The sequence below is a fragment of the Anopheles nili genome, chromosome 3, assembly GCF_943737925.1.
Source record: "Anopheles nili chromosome 3, idAnoNiliSN_F5_01, whole genome shotgun sequence".
Taxonomy (NCBI): Eukaryota; Metazoa; Arthropoda; class Insecta; order Diptera; family Culicidae; genus Anopheles; species Anopheles nili.
The window spans coordinates 16,665,284-16,680,651 of record NC_071292.1 but is presented as its reverse complement, the minus strand read 5'-3'; the positions used below and the strand labels follow the sequence as shown (position 1 = coordinate 16,680,651).

General features: G+C 47.8%; 3 protein-coding genes and 1 non-coding gene across 4 annotated transcripts in view; 2 read left to right on the top strand and 2 right to left on the bottom strand.

Moving 5' to 3' along the window:
- Positions 1-2,270: 2,270 nt before the first annotated feature.
- LOC128725976 (phosphatidylinositol glycan anchor biosynthesis class U protein) lies at positions 2,271-4,138 on the bottom strand. Its single transcript, XM_053819750.1, has 5 exons — positions 3,793-4,138; positions 3,055-3,703; positions 2,696-2,967; positions 2,494-2,636; positions 2,271-2,427 (listed from the first exon to the last, which is right to left on the bottom strand). The coding sequence occupies exons 1-5, from the start codon at positions 3,917-3,919 to the stop codon at positions 2,314-2,316; spliced, it is 1,305 nt and encodes a 434-aa protein (XP_053675725.1). The 5' UTR covers positions 3,920-4,138; the 3' UTR covers positions 2,271-2,313.
- A 119-nt stretch (positions 4,139-4,257) lies between these two features.
- Positions 4,258-4,837, top strand: LOC128725913 (uncharacterized). The gene is made up of 2 exons (XM_053819687.1): positions 4,258-4,305; positions 4,398-4,837. Exon 2 carries the CDS (start codon positions 4,430-4,432, stop codon positions 4,790-4,792), a length of 363 nt encoding a protein of 120 aa, XP_053675662.1. The 5' UTR covers positions 4,258-4,305; positions 4,398-4,429; the 3' UTR covers positions 4,793-4,837.
- Positions 4,838-5,669: 832 nt separating this feature from the next.
- LOC128723791 (uncharacterized) overlaps positions 5,670-15,368 on the bottom strand; it is a 56,554-nt gene continuing 46,855 nt past the window's right edge. Inside the window, exons 8-15 of the mRNA XM_053817555.1 lie at positions 14,707-14,792; positions 10,232-10,356; positions 9,944-10,161; positions 9,669-9,857; positions 8,085-8,278; positions 7,792-7,913; positions 6,763-7,707; positions 5,670-6,681 (exon numbers count right to left, since the gene is read on the bottom strand). Of these exons, the coding sequence (XP_053673530.1) occupies positions 5,670-6,681; positions 6,763-7,707; positions 7,792-7,913; positions 8,085-8,278; positions 9,669-9,857; positions 9,944-10,161; positions 10,232-10,356; positions 14,707-14,792 (2,891 nt within the window). The remainder of the gene's footprint in view (positions 6,682-6,762; positions 7,708-7,791; positions 7,914-8,084; positions 8,279-9,668; positions 9,858-9,943; positions 10,162-10,231; positions 10,357-14,706; positions 14,793-15,368) is intronic.
- LOC128728048 (U2 spliceosomal RNA) lies at positions 12,118-12,312 on the top strand. Its single transcript, XR_008411001.1, has one exon. It is a non-coding gene; the product is annotated as a U2 spliceosomal RNA (small nuclear RNA).

The following is a 15,368-nucleotide window of genomic DNA, read 5'->3' as shown; positions in this document are numbered from 1 at the left end:
CTTAAACTGTTGGAGAGTTTATAAGAAAACGAAGCCACGAACTGCCCATCGGTGGAAGGGACGATGCAAAGGGACACATAAATATATTTTTCCACGGCATGTAACGTGTCGTTATTTGAACCTGGTGTAAGTTGTAGTGCGGATGATGATGATCGAGCGCGCCACTACCGTTGTTTGGCCAGAAGCAGAGACCATGCGAGCGTCCAACCGTTGAGGGACGGCCTTGAAGAGACAGTATGGTGCGGCAGTGAGGCGGTGGGGCAAACAACAATATGAACCTGAATTTAAAATTACTAACCAGTAACTTTTACACGGAGAAAGGAAGAGATAGGCGCGGGCCGAGTAGCCACGTCGGAGAGAAGTTCCAGCTGCAGGCGTGTACATGTCCTGGAAAATTTGGGATAGATGATATCCCGTGGCGCCTTGCTGTGAGAGGTGTGTGGTCTTAGCGGGAGATTAAATCATCAAGTATTAGACAAGAGAGTCTGTGTGATTTCCTCCAGGCCCGTTGTGGAGTTGCCAGGAGCGAAGGAGCAAAGCAGGAAGAAGCGTGGATTATCGTTTTATGATAATCTCGAATTATTTTTCATAATATTTACCGTAAGAACTGCCTGTCGGTGCAGAAGCGAGCCCCGAGAGGGCGTGTGGTGAGGTGATCACTAGAAATACTCAGCCTTTGTCATGGCGTCGTTGAAGCTGGCAAAGTCTTTCGTACACAGTAGTTGTGGAAGCGGGAGGCGTGCTAGGACCCGTTCTGCGTAGCCCCGTTGATTGTCGTACAGAGGGCGAAAGAGCAGTTGGATCGTTTAGTTCGAATATTTTGAGAAAAAACAAGTATGCTGCTTCATTTCCTACGGACTTCAATGGACAGAACCGCGCAGAATGTCGCTGGAAAACGGTGGCCGGGGGACATACGGGTAGAAGCAGTGGAAGGATAAAACTCCCTATGCTCTTATAGCACCCTAAGACTTGCTGGCGAAGCCGCTTCGGAGCGAAGAAGAAAGGACGCCTTTGTTAACCGTTGGTTAGTCTTACTTATTCTGCTGTGGTTCCCCTTCAGCTGTTTTGTGATCTCGTTCAAAACGTTACGAATAGCATGGCACGATTTGGTTTTTTGCGCGCCCATATGAAGGATATACAAGGCGATTACATTTGTATGTGATGTTGAAAGATGTTTTTCATTATGCATCTTGGAGTGGTGTGGCTCCTTACTCACTGTGGTGTGGTCGTGTAAGAGTATCCCTGCCATATATCCCTGCCGTTTAGTGTAAAATCGTGCACAAGCATATATTGGTTTGGGAAATGGTAATTTGAATTTCTTTTGTTAAATGCATCTTCTTTGTGAAATATATCTTCCTTTCGGTCAACAGACCAACGTAAATATAAGTGGCGGTTTGGCGGTAAGCGTAAACGCTTCGCAGCCTTTGCCAGATATTATGCTTTCATAGTGGTTTTGAGAAAGACTCCTTTGCGTGATGTTTTAAATAAAAAGAGAAATAAAGCTAACGGACGTTTGTGACGAAAGATAAAGGAAACGGATGAATAAAAGAAAATCTACATAAAAACTGGAGGAAGTAGTAGCGCTATAGGATAGGGACGAAATCTCGAAAACCGGTAAGCGAAACTACGAACAGGAAATTAAACTTGGCCAACATTTAGTTTGTATAGAACCAGAAAGACGCGGTAAGAAGAAAGGCAAGGTGAATCTGCATTCGAAGGTCGATGCACGAGAAAATCTCAGTGGGAAAAGTAATAGTACGGAGCGAAAAATTTGCCAATCGGATGCGCCACGTGAAACATGATAATGGGTGTCGTTTATGTATTGATTTGTGCTTTAGCGATGTGGGATGCATTAAAGGTGGTCTCCCCAGCGAAAACAATAGTGCAGTATTTTACAATTGCTACCCAACTTCTTTGCCAACGCTATTCAGGAGCAAACCGAATGGCCATTTTGTGTGTGTGAGGCAAAACTGCGAAGAAAGATCACCGGTGATGGGAGGGTGCACTACAAAGGACTATTCATTTATCGATCGATTGAACAATTTGCAAACAAATGGACGTTAGGGGGCGTGCTGGGAAGGATCGGATCGTGTGGAAAGAAAACGGATACGAAAACCAAGTGCAGAAGGGACGACAAAAAAAGTATAAAAATGTGAAAAAATGCAAACCTTTTTATTGGAATCAATAAATAAGACTTGTGATCAAAAAAAATAGTCAATTAGTTTGTCATTCATGTACGGAAATTCGAATAAGGCCCTGGTAAATGTAATTTCTTTTAAATTTATTCTAGCTCTCCTTTCGGCGGTTTTATTGCTAATACTCTAACGTAATTCGGGCTTCCTTGCCGTCCACCAGCACACGAATGCCGTGCTTTAGGCAAAACTCTCGCTTGATGTAGCCGAAGAAAAGATCGGTAATGAGGAAAATCTAAAGCGTAAAAAACATGATTGATCAAGCGTTTTCGTATGAAAGCATGAAGAGAACAAACAATACCTGAGCCGTACAGAAGATTAACGTCACACCGAAGTAGAAGTTGGCATTGGCGGAATTGTTATAGATCCAAAGGTGCCACACGGTGGGGGCGAGCACACTCGTCACTAGGATCGTGGCCCCGACGATAAAGTTGTTCTTCATAACTGAAAGCAAGAAGGCGAATGAGAGATTTATTTGGCTTGAGTTCGTGTCAGGTACTTACATAGAGAGATCGATTTCCACAGTGGAATAAGAGCGAGGTAGAAGCTGACATCACCGATACATGGGTACGACCGGAAAACGGCCGATAGCCCGATGAGCATCGTTGCAAGCATGATTGGTTCCTTGTGAAGCTTAAATGTCAGCGGAAACAGATACAACAACGTGGCATTGATTTGGAACGAGTACAGGAACAGCGTCCGGAAGTGGTCGAACATCTCCGTGAAAAAGTACCAAAAAAGGCCGATATTGGGTTGCAAGCTGCGGCAGTTGATGCTATTCATAAAACAAACACGTACATCAACGTGAGATGACGATCCATTAAAGATTCATTAGATGATGAAAAAAAATCCAAATTCTTACATGAAGCCGTAGGTAGCGTCTAGGAAAGCCCAATCACCTCCCATCAAGCAGCTGCTAAAGTAATTGATTCCTAAAAATACACCTAAAAACAACAGGCAACTGCTCGCTATGCTACGGAACCGGCTAGTACCGGGCTTAGATTCCTGGTTAGCTATATGAAGGGCACCAGGAGCCAGTAACACGAAAGGATATAGATTGTTTTGCGTTTCAAGTGCGAGCACTAGAAAACTGAGGAACCATTGGCGTCGTGACAGGCCGAAGAAAAACATCGCTAGCAGAAAATTACTCCACACGGTGGTCGTTTGCCCAACGCAGTTCAGAATTGCGTACGGATTAAAGAGATACGCGAATCCAACGGACATCGGTACCGTGTGCAGGTCGGTTTCGACGAGATGCAGCTCCTTTGTGTCTTTTGCGTAACCAGCCATTTCACGCCTTTGTTTTTCGTACATTTCCCGAATAAAGACACGTGCCGCCAGTAGAAGAAGCACTCCACAGAGGACGTCGAGCAGGATGAACAGCGACGGAATGGCGTTTGGAGCGTTTTCCAATAGCCATCGTGAGGCGTGTAGAATCAATGGATTTTCATGATACATATCTCCATCGTATGGATTGACACCGTTCTTGTACAGATATGCACCTTCCTCAACTGTAAAACGATCGCCATGGAAACAGAATACATTTGTTAATCGATAAATACCTAGAGTGTATCGAAGTAGCGGTCGTATGATCACTCACCTCTCTTCCAGGCATTGATGGGTGTGGACACTTCCACGCGGTTCTGGATTCCGTTGGAGTAGCGGGAGTTCATGAGCAGAAAGCGCACCGCAGTCGCCACTCCTATGCTGATTGCTAATTTCATCATGGGGAGCTGTTTTGCTGATTCTTTGTGGCCCTGTGATGGCTGGCTTTGTTAAACGTTAACCTATATTGCGGGCTATCTCACGAAACACATCCGACCAAATTGATTTTGTACTTTTTTGCCTAAAGTTAGCACATCGCATTCATGAAATCGTGGTGCCACCCGGTTTTATCGAACTGTTTTGTTTATCTTTTGCACACAAGATGCACCAATGCACTTTACATTTACTATTTTTGACAGAATGCACAACTTATCGTTTGTTTGAAGGAAACTTATCGCTTGAAGCTGGATGACAACATTACCTAACACGCTTAATGTCAAAGAATTTGTTTACCAAAATCGGCGAGATACGTATAAATCCCGCTACAATTTCTTTATTTATATACTATGTAAGTAGTGATGGAAGGATCTATATATGTTTTCCAAGCGCTAAAGCATTTATCTATCTTTCCGCAAACCTGTTTCGTTGGCCTTTTTTTAGCCGTCTCATCTCATAAACCCCTGTACCCCAAGATGCGTATGGCAAGTGTGCTTTTACGAACTCGCAAGCCACAAAACGAAGCGGATATACCCTTTCAGGAAGTACTGCCGTTAAAACTCAAAAGCCATGTTAGTGGTAAAACGGACAAATCGAGTGATGTAGCATGTCTGCAGGAAATGGCTGTTCTGTTTTCCTGTCTCAAAACGAACGACTTCAATGAGAGCCTCTGCTCCAAGGAGGTGAGCGGTTTTCAACGATGTTACAAAGTGTACCTCGACAACAAGACTGCCAAAAAGGAAACATCCAGCAAAGGAATGCTGATCCCGGGCAAGGATCTCAATTACAAGCAGCTAAACAAGGTTCTCAAAAAATATCCTACGTCGGCTCAGCGGTAGATGCGCATGGTTGTTACCGGATGTGAGGCGGGAGTCCTATGTGAGGTTCAGTTAGTCAAATAAAAATGATATTCATAAAGTGGAGCTTTATACGGTTTTTATTAATTGTTTTGTGGAACTGATTGCGCTTACCATCTGGTTGGCTTAGTGATTTGTCACAGAATCCTCTCCTCACTTCAATGGAGATAAGCAAACATTTCCGACTGAGGTGAGACACGCATTCACTAAGGGATAGTTAGGTAAACAGACCCTCGAAGCTCCTTTATAGTTCCATACAAAACCACGTAGAATATACTGAATCCTGAAGAATACAGAAAGTGCCTTAAAAGAAGCATGGGCTTTGTACGTGCTGCCATCTACCGTTCGATCCCCAAACCAGCTGTCACGTGGTACTTCGAGCATTTCGAATGCATCCTACCTTTAATTATAATCAAGTATGTTGCATTATTTTCGGATAAAGCTGTATTGCAACTGCTGTGATTAAAAATCTACACAGTTCATGCTTATGAAGCTTGTTCTTTATTCTACGGCAATAAATATGCTTGGGTAGTTAAAACGAATCGTCTATAGTGTCGGGCAGTGTTCGTCAGTAGTGCACATTTCGGTGACTAAAGTTTGCGATCCATTGGTTGTTACAAGCACCACTAATAAATTAACACTCTTTTCATGTGCTCACTAACAATCTTAGCTCTCATGTTTTTTTTGTTCCGTGCTGAGGAACCACTCCAAAATGAACAGAGAACACATTGGGGGAAAAATGAAACGTTAAATAACAATCGCAAAAAAACATAAACTACAATATCAACGAATAAAGGTAAGATAAATAAAACGAATAACGATACTCTAGTGCGTGTTTTAGCAGAATCGATTCCACGCATTAGAAAACCTCTTTGCGGAACTGAAACCCGAACTGGTCGCACTTGTAACGTAGCGTTTTGGCGAGCTGTGGCGGACCGCAGTAGAACACCGTCACTTTGCCCTTTTTCTGATCCTGGATCTGTTTGAACACCTTGTCCCAATTCGGTCGCCCGGCGTTGGTGCGCGTCTTCAGGCCAGTGATCAGATCGCGCTTTTCCTTTTCGTGCAGCAGATCTAGAGCCAACTGCAACCCGACCGCCTTCATATCCGTTTTCTGCAGTGCGCTTGTGATGTACATGTGCATCTCTAGGAATCGTTCCATTGCGCCACCCAGTTCTGCTTGCTCAATCTCGAGCTGTGACAGCAAGTTGACGAACCATTCGAACGATCGCTGATCCCGATTGATCCAAAAGAAGTCCACCTTCCGCAGGTTCATGATCGTCGGTGGAATTTCGCTCGACCACTCGTACGTACAGCGCGGGCAGCAGTGTCGTGCCTTCCAGTAGCGGTGCATGATCGACTGCAGGATCGAGGCGAACGGCGTTACTCCAATACCGGTGGCGATCAGGATAGCGTGTTGTGCCTGGAAGATGTGGCTCGATGGAGCGCCATAAGGACCATCGATGTAAATCTCTAGCGGCTTGCCAACGGGATAATTGACGGGTCGGTTGCTGCCGGGTGGTCCGGTAGTGTCTTGAGCAGAACCTGTTCCCACTGCAACCACAGCTCCTGCGTTCACACCCGCCACCGAACCCGTACCGCTGTTCGTACGACCCTCTTCGGCGTCCTTTTGCGTAAACACGCCGGGCGAGACGACGATCGAGTTGGTGGAGTCACGTGGCTCGCAGTTTTCCAGGCTCGGCGTTTTGAACGCGATGATCGTCGGTTTGTTGCGCATGTACCGGAAGCTCTGTGCGAGCGATTTGTTTTGCGGACTCAAGTACGCCAAGCCTAGAGATTGCAAGCGCGCCTTGCGGATTTGCACCTCGTCGAAGGACCGCTCCGATTCCGAGCGCATGTACTCGCGTAGCCTGAAAGGAGAGCAATAAAAAAGGTATGGATTTAATAAACACATTCCTCTGCAACGAATGACGAATGACTTTGGCACTTACACCATCATACGCTCACGCTTCTTGAACTTGTTCTGCATGTCCGGCATCGAGAGGGACTTCTCCAGTGGAACTTTTTGCTGGAATATTAGCTTGTGCAGACTCGGTTCCGGCGTAACCTTACGTTTGGTATCCTTCATCTCAGACCCAGCCACCGATCCATCAGACCCAGTCCCATCCGGTCCGTCTCCGGTGAAGCCATCGTTCGCGATTCCTCCGATACCACCGGGACCACTCGATCGTGGTATCAACTGATCGCGTCGGGAGAAAGTTCGCTGCAACGTGGCCTGTATCTTCTTGAACGCTCTGTTCTCCGACATCTGTCGCTCAAACTTCGGTTGTCCAGCCGTAGCCGGAGCAACCGACGATGCCGCACTGTATCCTTCCATGGCCAGCTTCGACGTGCCAGGAGGATGCCGTGGTTTCATGATACCGACCGGCGGAGGGTTTACGTCGGCGTTCCGGATTGTCGGTCCTCCTGCTGGCATCGGTTTCGCTTTGTCAAGCGCCGACTCGAAGCTGGAGCTCTTGTGGATCGCACCCGTAGTGGGTGATTTCAGCTTCTCCTGGACGAGATCAACCGAACTGCCACCGGAAGTAATGGCGGGTGTCGATGGCGCCGATCCCGAACTGCCAGCAACGATAGCCGGAATTTCGCCATTGTGTAGCCGCTCCTGTTCGCGCTCGAAGAAGTTGTGCAGTCGATTCGTCCACTCGCCAACACCGCGGATATGCAACCAGATGTAGTCCTCCTGTTCGGGTGCGCTGCTCAACGTGAACGGATGCCACTCGTACTGTGCGATCGCTGGGATGTTGACGAAGACGTAGTCTCCCGGCCGGAAGCAGAAGTGCAGTGGCCGCTTGATCACGAGGTGTGTCACCTTGGATGGGAGCAGTAGCCCGGATGAGATGTACGTCTTGCCGTGCTCCGTGCGCATCCAGACTAATCTTTGGGGAACCGTTTAAGGGTGAACGAGAGCATTAGGAACCCGCACGACTGTGGGAGGATGACTGGAGGCCGGGTTTAACTACCTTATCGTGCGTTCGATCAGATAGATCAATCCCGGTACGATGAACCACTTCCAGAAGTTGGGCCCGTGGAATAGCACCAGGATCCAAAACGGCACGTACAGTAAATGCGTCCAGTAGAATACCTACATCGTCCCGTGAGAATTGGAGATTAATGAAAGGAGAGTAAAAACGAAAACGAGTTAGTCACCGATTACACGAGCCTTTAATTGAAGAGCTGAAACGGTTCACTAAATGAATCTATGCTAAAAAAAGAAAGGGCAGCAATCAAAGCCTTCGCTTGATGCCGGATATACTTCGAAGCTGCCACCGCGTCGCACGAACGGCTGCGAGCAGATGAACATGATCAGCAGGATCAGCACCAGGACGACGCCGGTCGGATTGGCGCAGCCTCCAATCAGCCCGAACATGCCGGGCCGGGCCGTGAATAGCCACTCTGCTGTGGTGTAGTTGTTGGCGTTGAGCACTGGATCGTTCACGACGATCGTGGCTGTATGTACAGTTGGTAGGTAGGTTTTTGGTGGGTCGATTATTTTTTATTTTTACATAGCCAGGCAGGACAGGATAGTAGACGGAGGGATGTGTTTGGTGTTTGGTGGTTGCGATAGTTTAATCGAAATGGAAAGATAAATACAAAGAAAGAGAGATTACGATACGGTTAATACGATTAATGCTGCCGGTCTTTTACGCGGGGCAGGAACAGGTCGTTCGGTACGGTTGCATTAGTGCGGTCGGCTGTCAGATTTGTGGGCCGGATTTGATACAATGTATCGCATCCGCTGCAGGCGTGTCTTCGGTTAGTTAGAGGCCTAAGGAAGGCTCTCGTGAGTAAGGGAATAAGGACAAGAAAATTGATTTCTAACGAGACAAATCCCACCGGCCCTAGCCCGCGTGCGAAACCGATCGTCACTGGTAATTCCATACCAATCCGGATGGACGATGGTTACGATTCGATTCGAGTGCATCGATCGAACGGGTGCACTGCCGGTTTAACCGGAACTGCGTGCGATAAGATACCAGATCATGCAGCGGAGTGGAAAATGGGCAAGAAGAACAGACGTTAAGCGGCAGATAACACTACACTACACGGTTGAGGGATTTAACTAAGACGGCTACAATGTGGAGCCATCGTCAGATTCCTGTCGTATGTACAAGTATGAAACCGTATCTAAATCAACTTCTACCACAGGTAATTAGAGTAACTAGTTTTACTGTACAGGTGTTAGGCATAAATTTACAGTATTTCTGTACATTGTTCATGGTTTGGGTGAAACCTACGTTAAATGAACTAAGAAATCCTTAAAATAAAGGTTACGGCCCACCGGAACGGTTTCAGGGAAAAGTTAATTGAGTTATAAAAATATAATTTATCGGTATCGCTGTTTGCTTTTCCCATTCGCCCGGCCCAACACGGGCGGGCTGTGCGAATCGAGAGGGCATTCTCGCCGCCCCCCAGAGCTGTGCACTTTGGGACCATTTTATGGCTTCCTTTCCGAGGCCAGTGGCCCGCTCCATCCTCGCGACGCGAACGGGCAAGGAAATGAGCGATTGGCCACGCACGGATCACGGACCGGGACCGCATCTTGGGGGTCAGCCACGGAAAATAAAGCCATAAAGCGGGTGATTACGAGTGCCGGGGCCACTAATGGCGAGGGCAATAAAAAAAACTGCCGCGATCGAGAGATCCCGATGTGGGAAGCTGTTCCTTCGCGAGACAGCGCCTCCCCGGGGTGGGTTGCTGCGTGGGTTTGGGGTGGCATCGGGCATTTTTTTTGTTCTTTTCGTTTTACGATGCGTTGCATTTTTCGTCCTCCTTTTGCGTTTCGTCAGCGTCCTCAAGGGTAAGCACGCGGTGGACGCATCGGAACTGGGATACTCACTGAAGTTGAACAGGTGCATGATGGTGTGGACAAGGCTGAAGATGGCTACTAGCATTCCGGTCAGCTTGTGCAGGTAAATGTGCTGATCGAGTGGCAGGAATGCGGTGAAACCACGCGTCCGCAGGAAAGTGATGCACTGGCGCAGCATCAGCACCAGGATGAAGGCACAGTTGAAGTTGAGGCATTGTCCTTTAAGAAAAGTAGTACTCACGATCAGCATAGCTTCCTTGGCATGAAGGGATGATTCCTTTCATTTTTCTCAATTTAATACGTACCGCAGGCTCGTGCCAATATGACGAAACTATTGTAATGCCGGTACTGGATAGCGCGCGAAACGAACAGCCCGATGTTGATAACCGTAAAGATGGTGAGGAAAGACAGATAAACGTAATTGTTCTTGATATACGGAGCCGTCAGCTGGTGAGGCAGTGGCTGTTTCTTGCGCTTCTTTTTCGAGTCTTCCTGCGGCAGCGGAACCAGCCACCGATCGATGCTATTCCGCGAAAGATCAAGAGGTGAAAGTGAGCAAATCTAAAGAGCGCATCATCAGCTAGCAATCCTACCTGATGCTGAGGTTTTCCAGCAAGCCGCCGTGCTTCTCAAGCTGGTTCTTTAGCGCTTCGTAGGTGATAGCTCCGCGATTATACTTATCGGCGTCCTCGAACATGGCCATGGTAAGATCCTCGATCTGTGGGTAGAGAAACGTTGGAAAATCGGCCATAGCTCATTGAGTTCGCTAAAGTTCGCTTAGGTTATATTTGGTGAAATAAAAGAGTCTAAAAATTGAATAATTTATCCTTTGAAATCCCACCTAATCTGCAACAGTCCGTTACATAATCGGTAATGTTGACAGTAATTAAAGACAGTTTATGAGGCCACTTCCAACCAAACTGGCTGCCGGGAACCATTCCGATCTCGCTTTCCGCACCGTCACTGATCCGAAGGCGCGCCGGAACATCGACAGGAAACCAGTCACCTCGTGTTTCACGCACGTTTTCCGCCGCCTTTCGGGACGATCATCATCCGGCCGCTGCGTCGAAAGCTGGCTGCCACTGTGGTGAAACACCGACAGAACCGAGTTCCACCCAGGCGCGCTAATGAGTTTCGATTCCGCCGATGCTCGGTTTGGCGGGCTGGCGTAAATTAATCTTCCCTCTGACTAATGGCTCCACCCGTGCCACGGCGAGTTCCAGCCCTTGAGCCGCGCGCGAGTTGTGCTGGCATTTTGATGACCGGTTTTAATGGCCGGTTGCGATTTGTTAGCAATAGTGCTTTTAATGATAATTTATTCCATTACAGAATCATGAAACAAATTAGAGCGCGATTGTCCGCGACCATCCGGTCTCGGGCTCTGGCCGGTGTGGAATAGCTTGTCGCGCTAGGGCAGGTGCCCACGGCTAGGTGCGAATTGTTAACGTATCTCTGGCATACCCTGCCATGGGCAACGGGTGATAACTGACGTATGACGGATGAAGCGATCCTGGGGCTTGATGCCGGGAGTCCAACAGCTTGGATGCGGGATTCCGAATCGTGATTTTTGCAACTCATCACGCGTGAGCCAGCCCGAGATCCCGCCCCGTCACTCTGGGCCGCTAACCGAATTAATCCGCGCTCTTTGACAGGTGGGTTGCTGAACATTCATTGACTCGGCGCGCCTCGCACTCTTGGGGCTTGGAAAGAAAACAAAAGACCTCCTTTGAGGTGAGATGGCAGAAGGAGGATCAGACGGGTCCCTTCGCACTCGGCGCGCCAAAAATGGACTGACACTGTATTAAGAGAAGATCATTAATCACACCGAACTACTGGATCGGTCGCGGACGGCCTGTTCATCCGCGACTCCTACCGATCGGGGAATGATTTATTTGAAATGCAATTTACTCATTCAACTTAAGCTTCGGTGCTTTCGGGGTAAACAATAAAACAATGGCAAAGCCAAGTTTTATATAGCCATCGGGGGAAAAGAAAATGAAATCCTTTTTTTCCCGAACTGCGTTTAATTATTATCCACGTTTAGTTTAATCGATCATTTTATTATTATTTGTTTCATAAGGAAACAAATTAGTCCAAAACGAAAAAAAATCCTTCCTTCGCATCTCCTAATATTGCTACCGTGAAACATATCCTTAGAGCCACCCATTTCGTCTATCTCGCTGCCAAGGCCGTCAAGACCGGTTCAGGAGGCACCCTTACTTTTCACATAACAATTTGTACGGCATTCGGTTCTGTGTTACCTGCAACTGGTATCGGGAAATAAGGATGCCAAACACACAAACATTAGCAAAGGCACGAAACAGGATTCGCTGTACCTCTGTTCGGTTTACCTTACTTCTTGGTGGCTGTAGAAGTGTTGAAAGAAAAATGTCCGTTTGGATACGTTGGGCACGTTAAATATCGCTAGAGCACCATGTGGCTCGTGAGGCTGTATGGCAGGATCAACCCATCCTCTGGTATCGCTTCTCGGCCTAAAGGCTAAGATCAAAGTGTAGTATCTGTTCTTATCAGCTTAACATCTGATAGCTCTCCCAATGGGAGACAACAAATGTTAAACTTATTTTTGTAAAGCGGAAGCCAGATTCGGAGCTTGCTCCTCTGCTTCCACGGGTTGGCCCGGTATTGCAGTACCGCCGGGATCGGCCCACATTAATTACATACAAAAAATCGAGAACAATCGTTTAAAGATCTCTGACTAGCGTGGAATCAAGAGAGAGAGAGAGAGAGAGAGAGAGAGAGAGAGAGAGAGAGAGACGATCCTCTTGCTCCTAATCCTAATGAGAGATTATCATATTCAGGACGAAGTTGCCAAATAAGATATCCTGTTTCTCTTGAGAGGGAGCCAAAATGAAAAGCAAGCTTCGCTTCAGAAATTAATGCTCTTTGATCATCTAAGGCATCTCAAGGCCTCAAATACTATACAACTGAGACGGCGAAGGAAAAAATAATGCCCTGAAGGAAATCACCTTTCGGTATCGGTGCGGTTGTTTCGGTCACGGGGACAAAATGCATCGACTTGACCACCTCCAGGACACATCACACATGCGTCTGACCAGCAAACACGTCTCTGTGACACGTCTCCGTCGCCGGATATCGTCCGTTAATGATTTGACAGCTTTTGCCGGGTCGAAGCACGTTGTCCAAGCCGCAGACGGCGAACGACGGTTTGCCCCAACTATTTCATTATTTATTTCATTATTAATTTATTTTTTGTCACCACTATTGATTCCCGTTTCCGACGAGAAAGGGCCAGTTTCTTTTCTTTTTTTGTATCTAGCTTTATAATTTAATTAAAAGGCCGTACGAGCCGCTAGTGGACGCTTCCCGTTTGCCTGTGCGGTCGGGAACTGGTTCCTGGAGGGGTTTTTGGTTCGCCAACAGCGGCCCTGAGGGCTCGCACGATAAATCAGCCAGCTGGCTGGCTGGGCAACAATCTCAGTCTGCTTTGTGGAGTGAATTTAACGAAGCTAGCCTGCGCCAGTAGTCTCCTGCATTGAAGTAGCCAATCAGGTGGGGCGCGAACAGAAAAACGAATCTGACTTGTGTTTTAGTATTGCGTTGACGCAGTAGGCATCGAATGACGGTTGTGGTTTGAAATGAAGTAGGAAAAAGTGTACAAGCACAGCAAAAAATATGCTGCGCGTGGAAATTAGATTAAGTACGGTAATGGAGGAAAATAAATAATTTATCACAGCTTTCAACACTAACTTCCGTCGAGCTGCGAGGCGAGAGTCCAGCGCACAGTAAAAGGGAATTATGTGCAATGCTGCTTCGTTTCGTCCTATTCTCGTGCCGTATGAGCCTTTTGAGAAACGATACCCTCCGTTAATTGTATCTAATTTAGCTGGCTCTCTTTTTCCTGGTTTTTACAGAACGAACGATCCGTACCTCGAATGCGATCATCAAATGCTAATGAAACCAATGAATTCAATTTCTGCGCCCGTTGGATGTCGATCGGCAACCAGAGGACTTCGACAATCGAGGATCGATCAATTAAATCTCGCGCAATCGACTAAGAGGGCCCAGGAAACCACCAGCTGGCACCCAGCGGGAGGCTTCGATCGGCTCGATGGAACCACAGCCGAGAGAACGGATGCTGCAGGGCGGTAATTAATTAGGTTTGAAAAATTGAAAGCATAATTTATGCGCGCACTCGATCGCGCGAGCAGATCGAGACCGAGCGATATCCGATGCGGCCGTTTACGGTCACCATTAGGCGTCTAATGGCGTTCGTCCGTAGGGTGCTCGATGGGCCCGAGCGGACAAATTGTCCGTACGTCTTAAGTAAAAGCGCAGCGGGGGCCATGGCCACGCGGGAAATTGCTTCATCAGCACCCTCGATCGGGGCGGAAAAGGATGCAATTTCTCATGGCACTCGTATGCGATCGAGTACGCTCGGGAAGGATGGCGTTTAATCATAATATTGCAGAAACCCGTTGCTCGGCGTTCGTGTGATGATTTCTCAAATAATACTTATCAAAACAGGCAGATCATAGTTTGGTGGATAGGATCGTGCACGGCCACGGCACATGCGCACAAAGTAAACGGCCCCACGCGGGGCTGAATTTTAATGAAATGCGCATTCGTTCAGAGAGTATGTTATGCATTTTTTTATGCACCCAGTGCACTTTTTTCTACGTTCAATCTATAATCACACATTTGCAATGGGTGAAAGAGGGCGAGAAGGAGAAAAAAAACGCACATTCACACACACACACTCGCGTGGCAGAAAATATAAAAACAAGATCTCGCCCAACCGAGACCAACCATCGCGTATGATGAATGTACTGCGGGGCCCAGTTCGTTGGTAGAAACGACATCCACGGCGAGGTAGACGACGGTGACGGGTTGATAAACCTTGGCGACTTTGATGCCGTAGCTGTGGCAGGTTGATTTTGAGCCCTGCCAGACTTGCTCCTTGAAATGGCCCCCACTAGGAGGGAGCATGTTTTGCCCACCTGAACGAGCGGGTGGATGACGCCCGAGACGTCGCGAGAACAAGTGAAAAGGCGAAAGAAACCACGAGAAAAGTGTGCGGGACACCAACCTGATCTTCCGAGAAGCGCATTCCGTTTTCCTCCATGCACGCCCGCATGACGTGTTGCAGCTCGCGGTGTTGAATCAGTCCATCACCTGGTCGCGTGAAGTCGCCGTACCATTTTTCCACCGAAGACCAGGTTTTCCACATGCAAACGGGGGAGGCACCGAGAAAGAGAAGCAAAAAACAACAGCACAGCGTGCGTGAGTTAGGGGTTTGCGTATATTTTTCTGCTGTTCGTCGGAGACATGAGAACTGGTTGCGTTTGATCGATCCTGGGCCTAGTGTGTCCTCACGAGCTCTGGGGTGAATTCGACCGCATGGTGGGCCATTAATTTGTGGGGAACGATCGTCGCGGCCACCGGTGCGTCGGTAATGTGGCCATAAGGCGGATAATGAGGCCCACGATCAGATGCTTATCGAACGTACGAGGTGTCTCTGACGACGGGTCTCGTGAAGGATCCTTTGGCCAAACGGTGCCCCCGGGGGAAGGATTTATCTTGCGTCGAAAGGGGACTCTGTCGGTCTTAATTTGAGCGCTTGTTGCCACTTTAACGTGCCGCGAGCTTGACAAATGTTTTGATTCAATTTTCAAGGGTATGCCGACCGGAGTAGTGCGTGTGGATTGGTGTTAGGAAATGGTTGATGCCGTGAGTGACAGATTCTCGGGC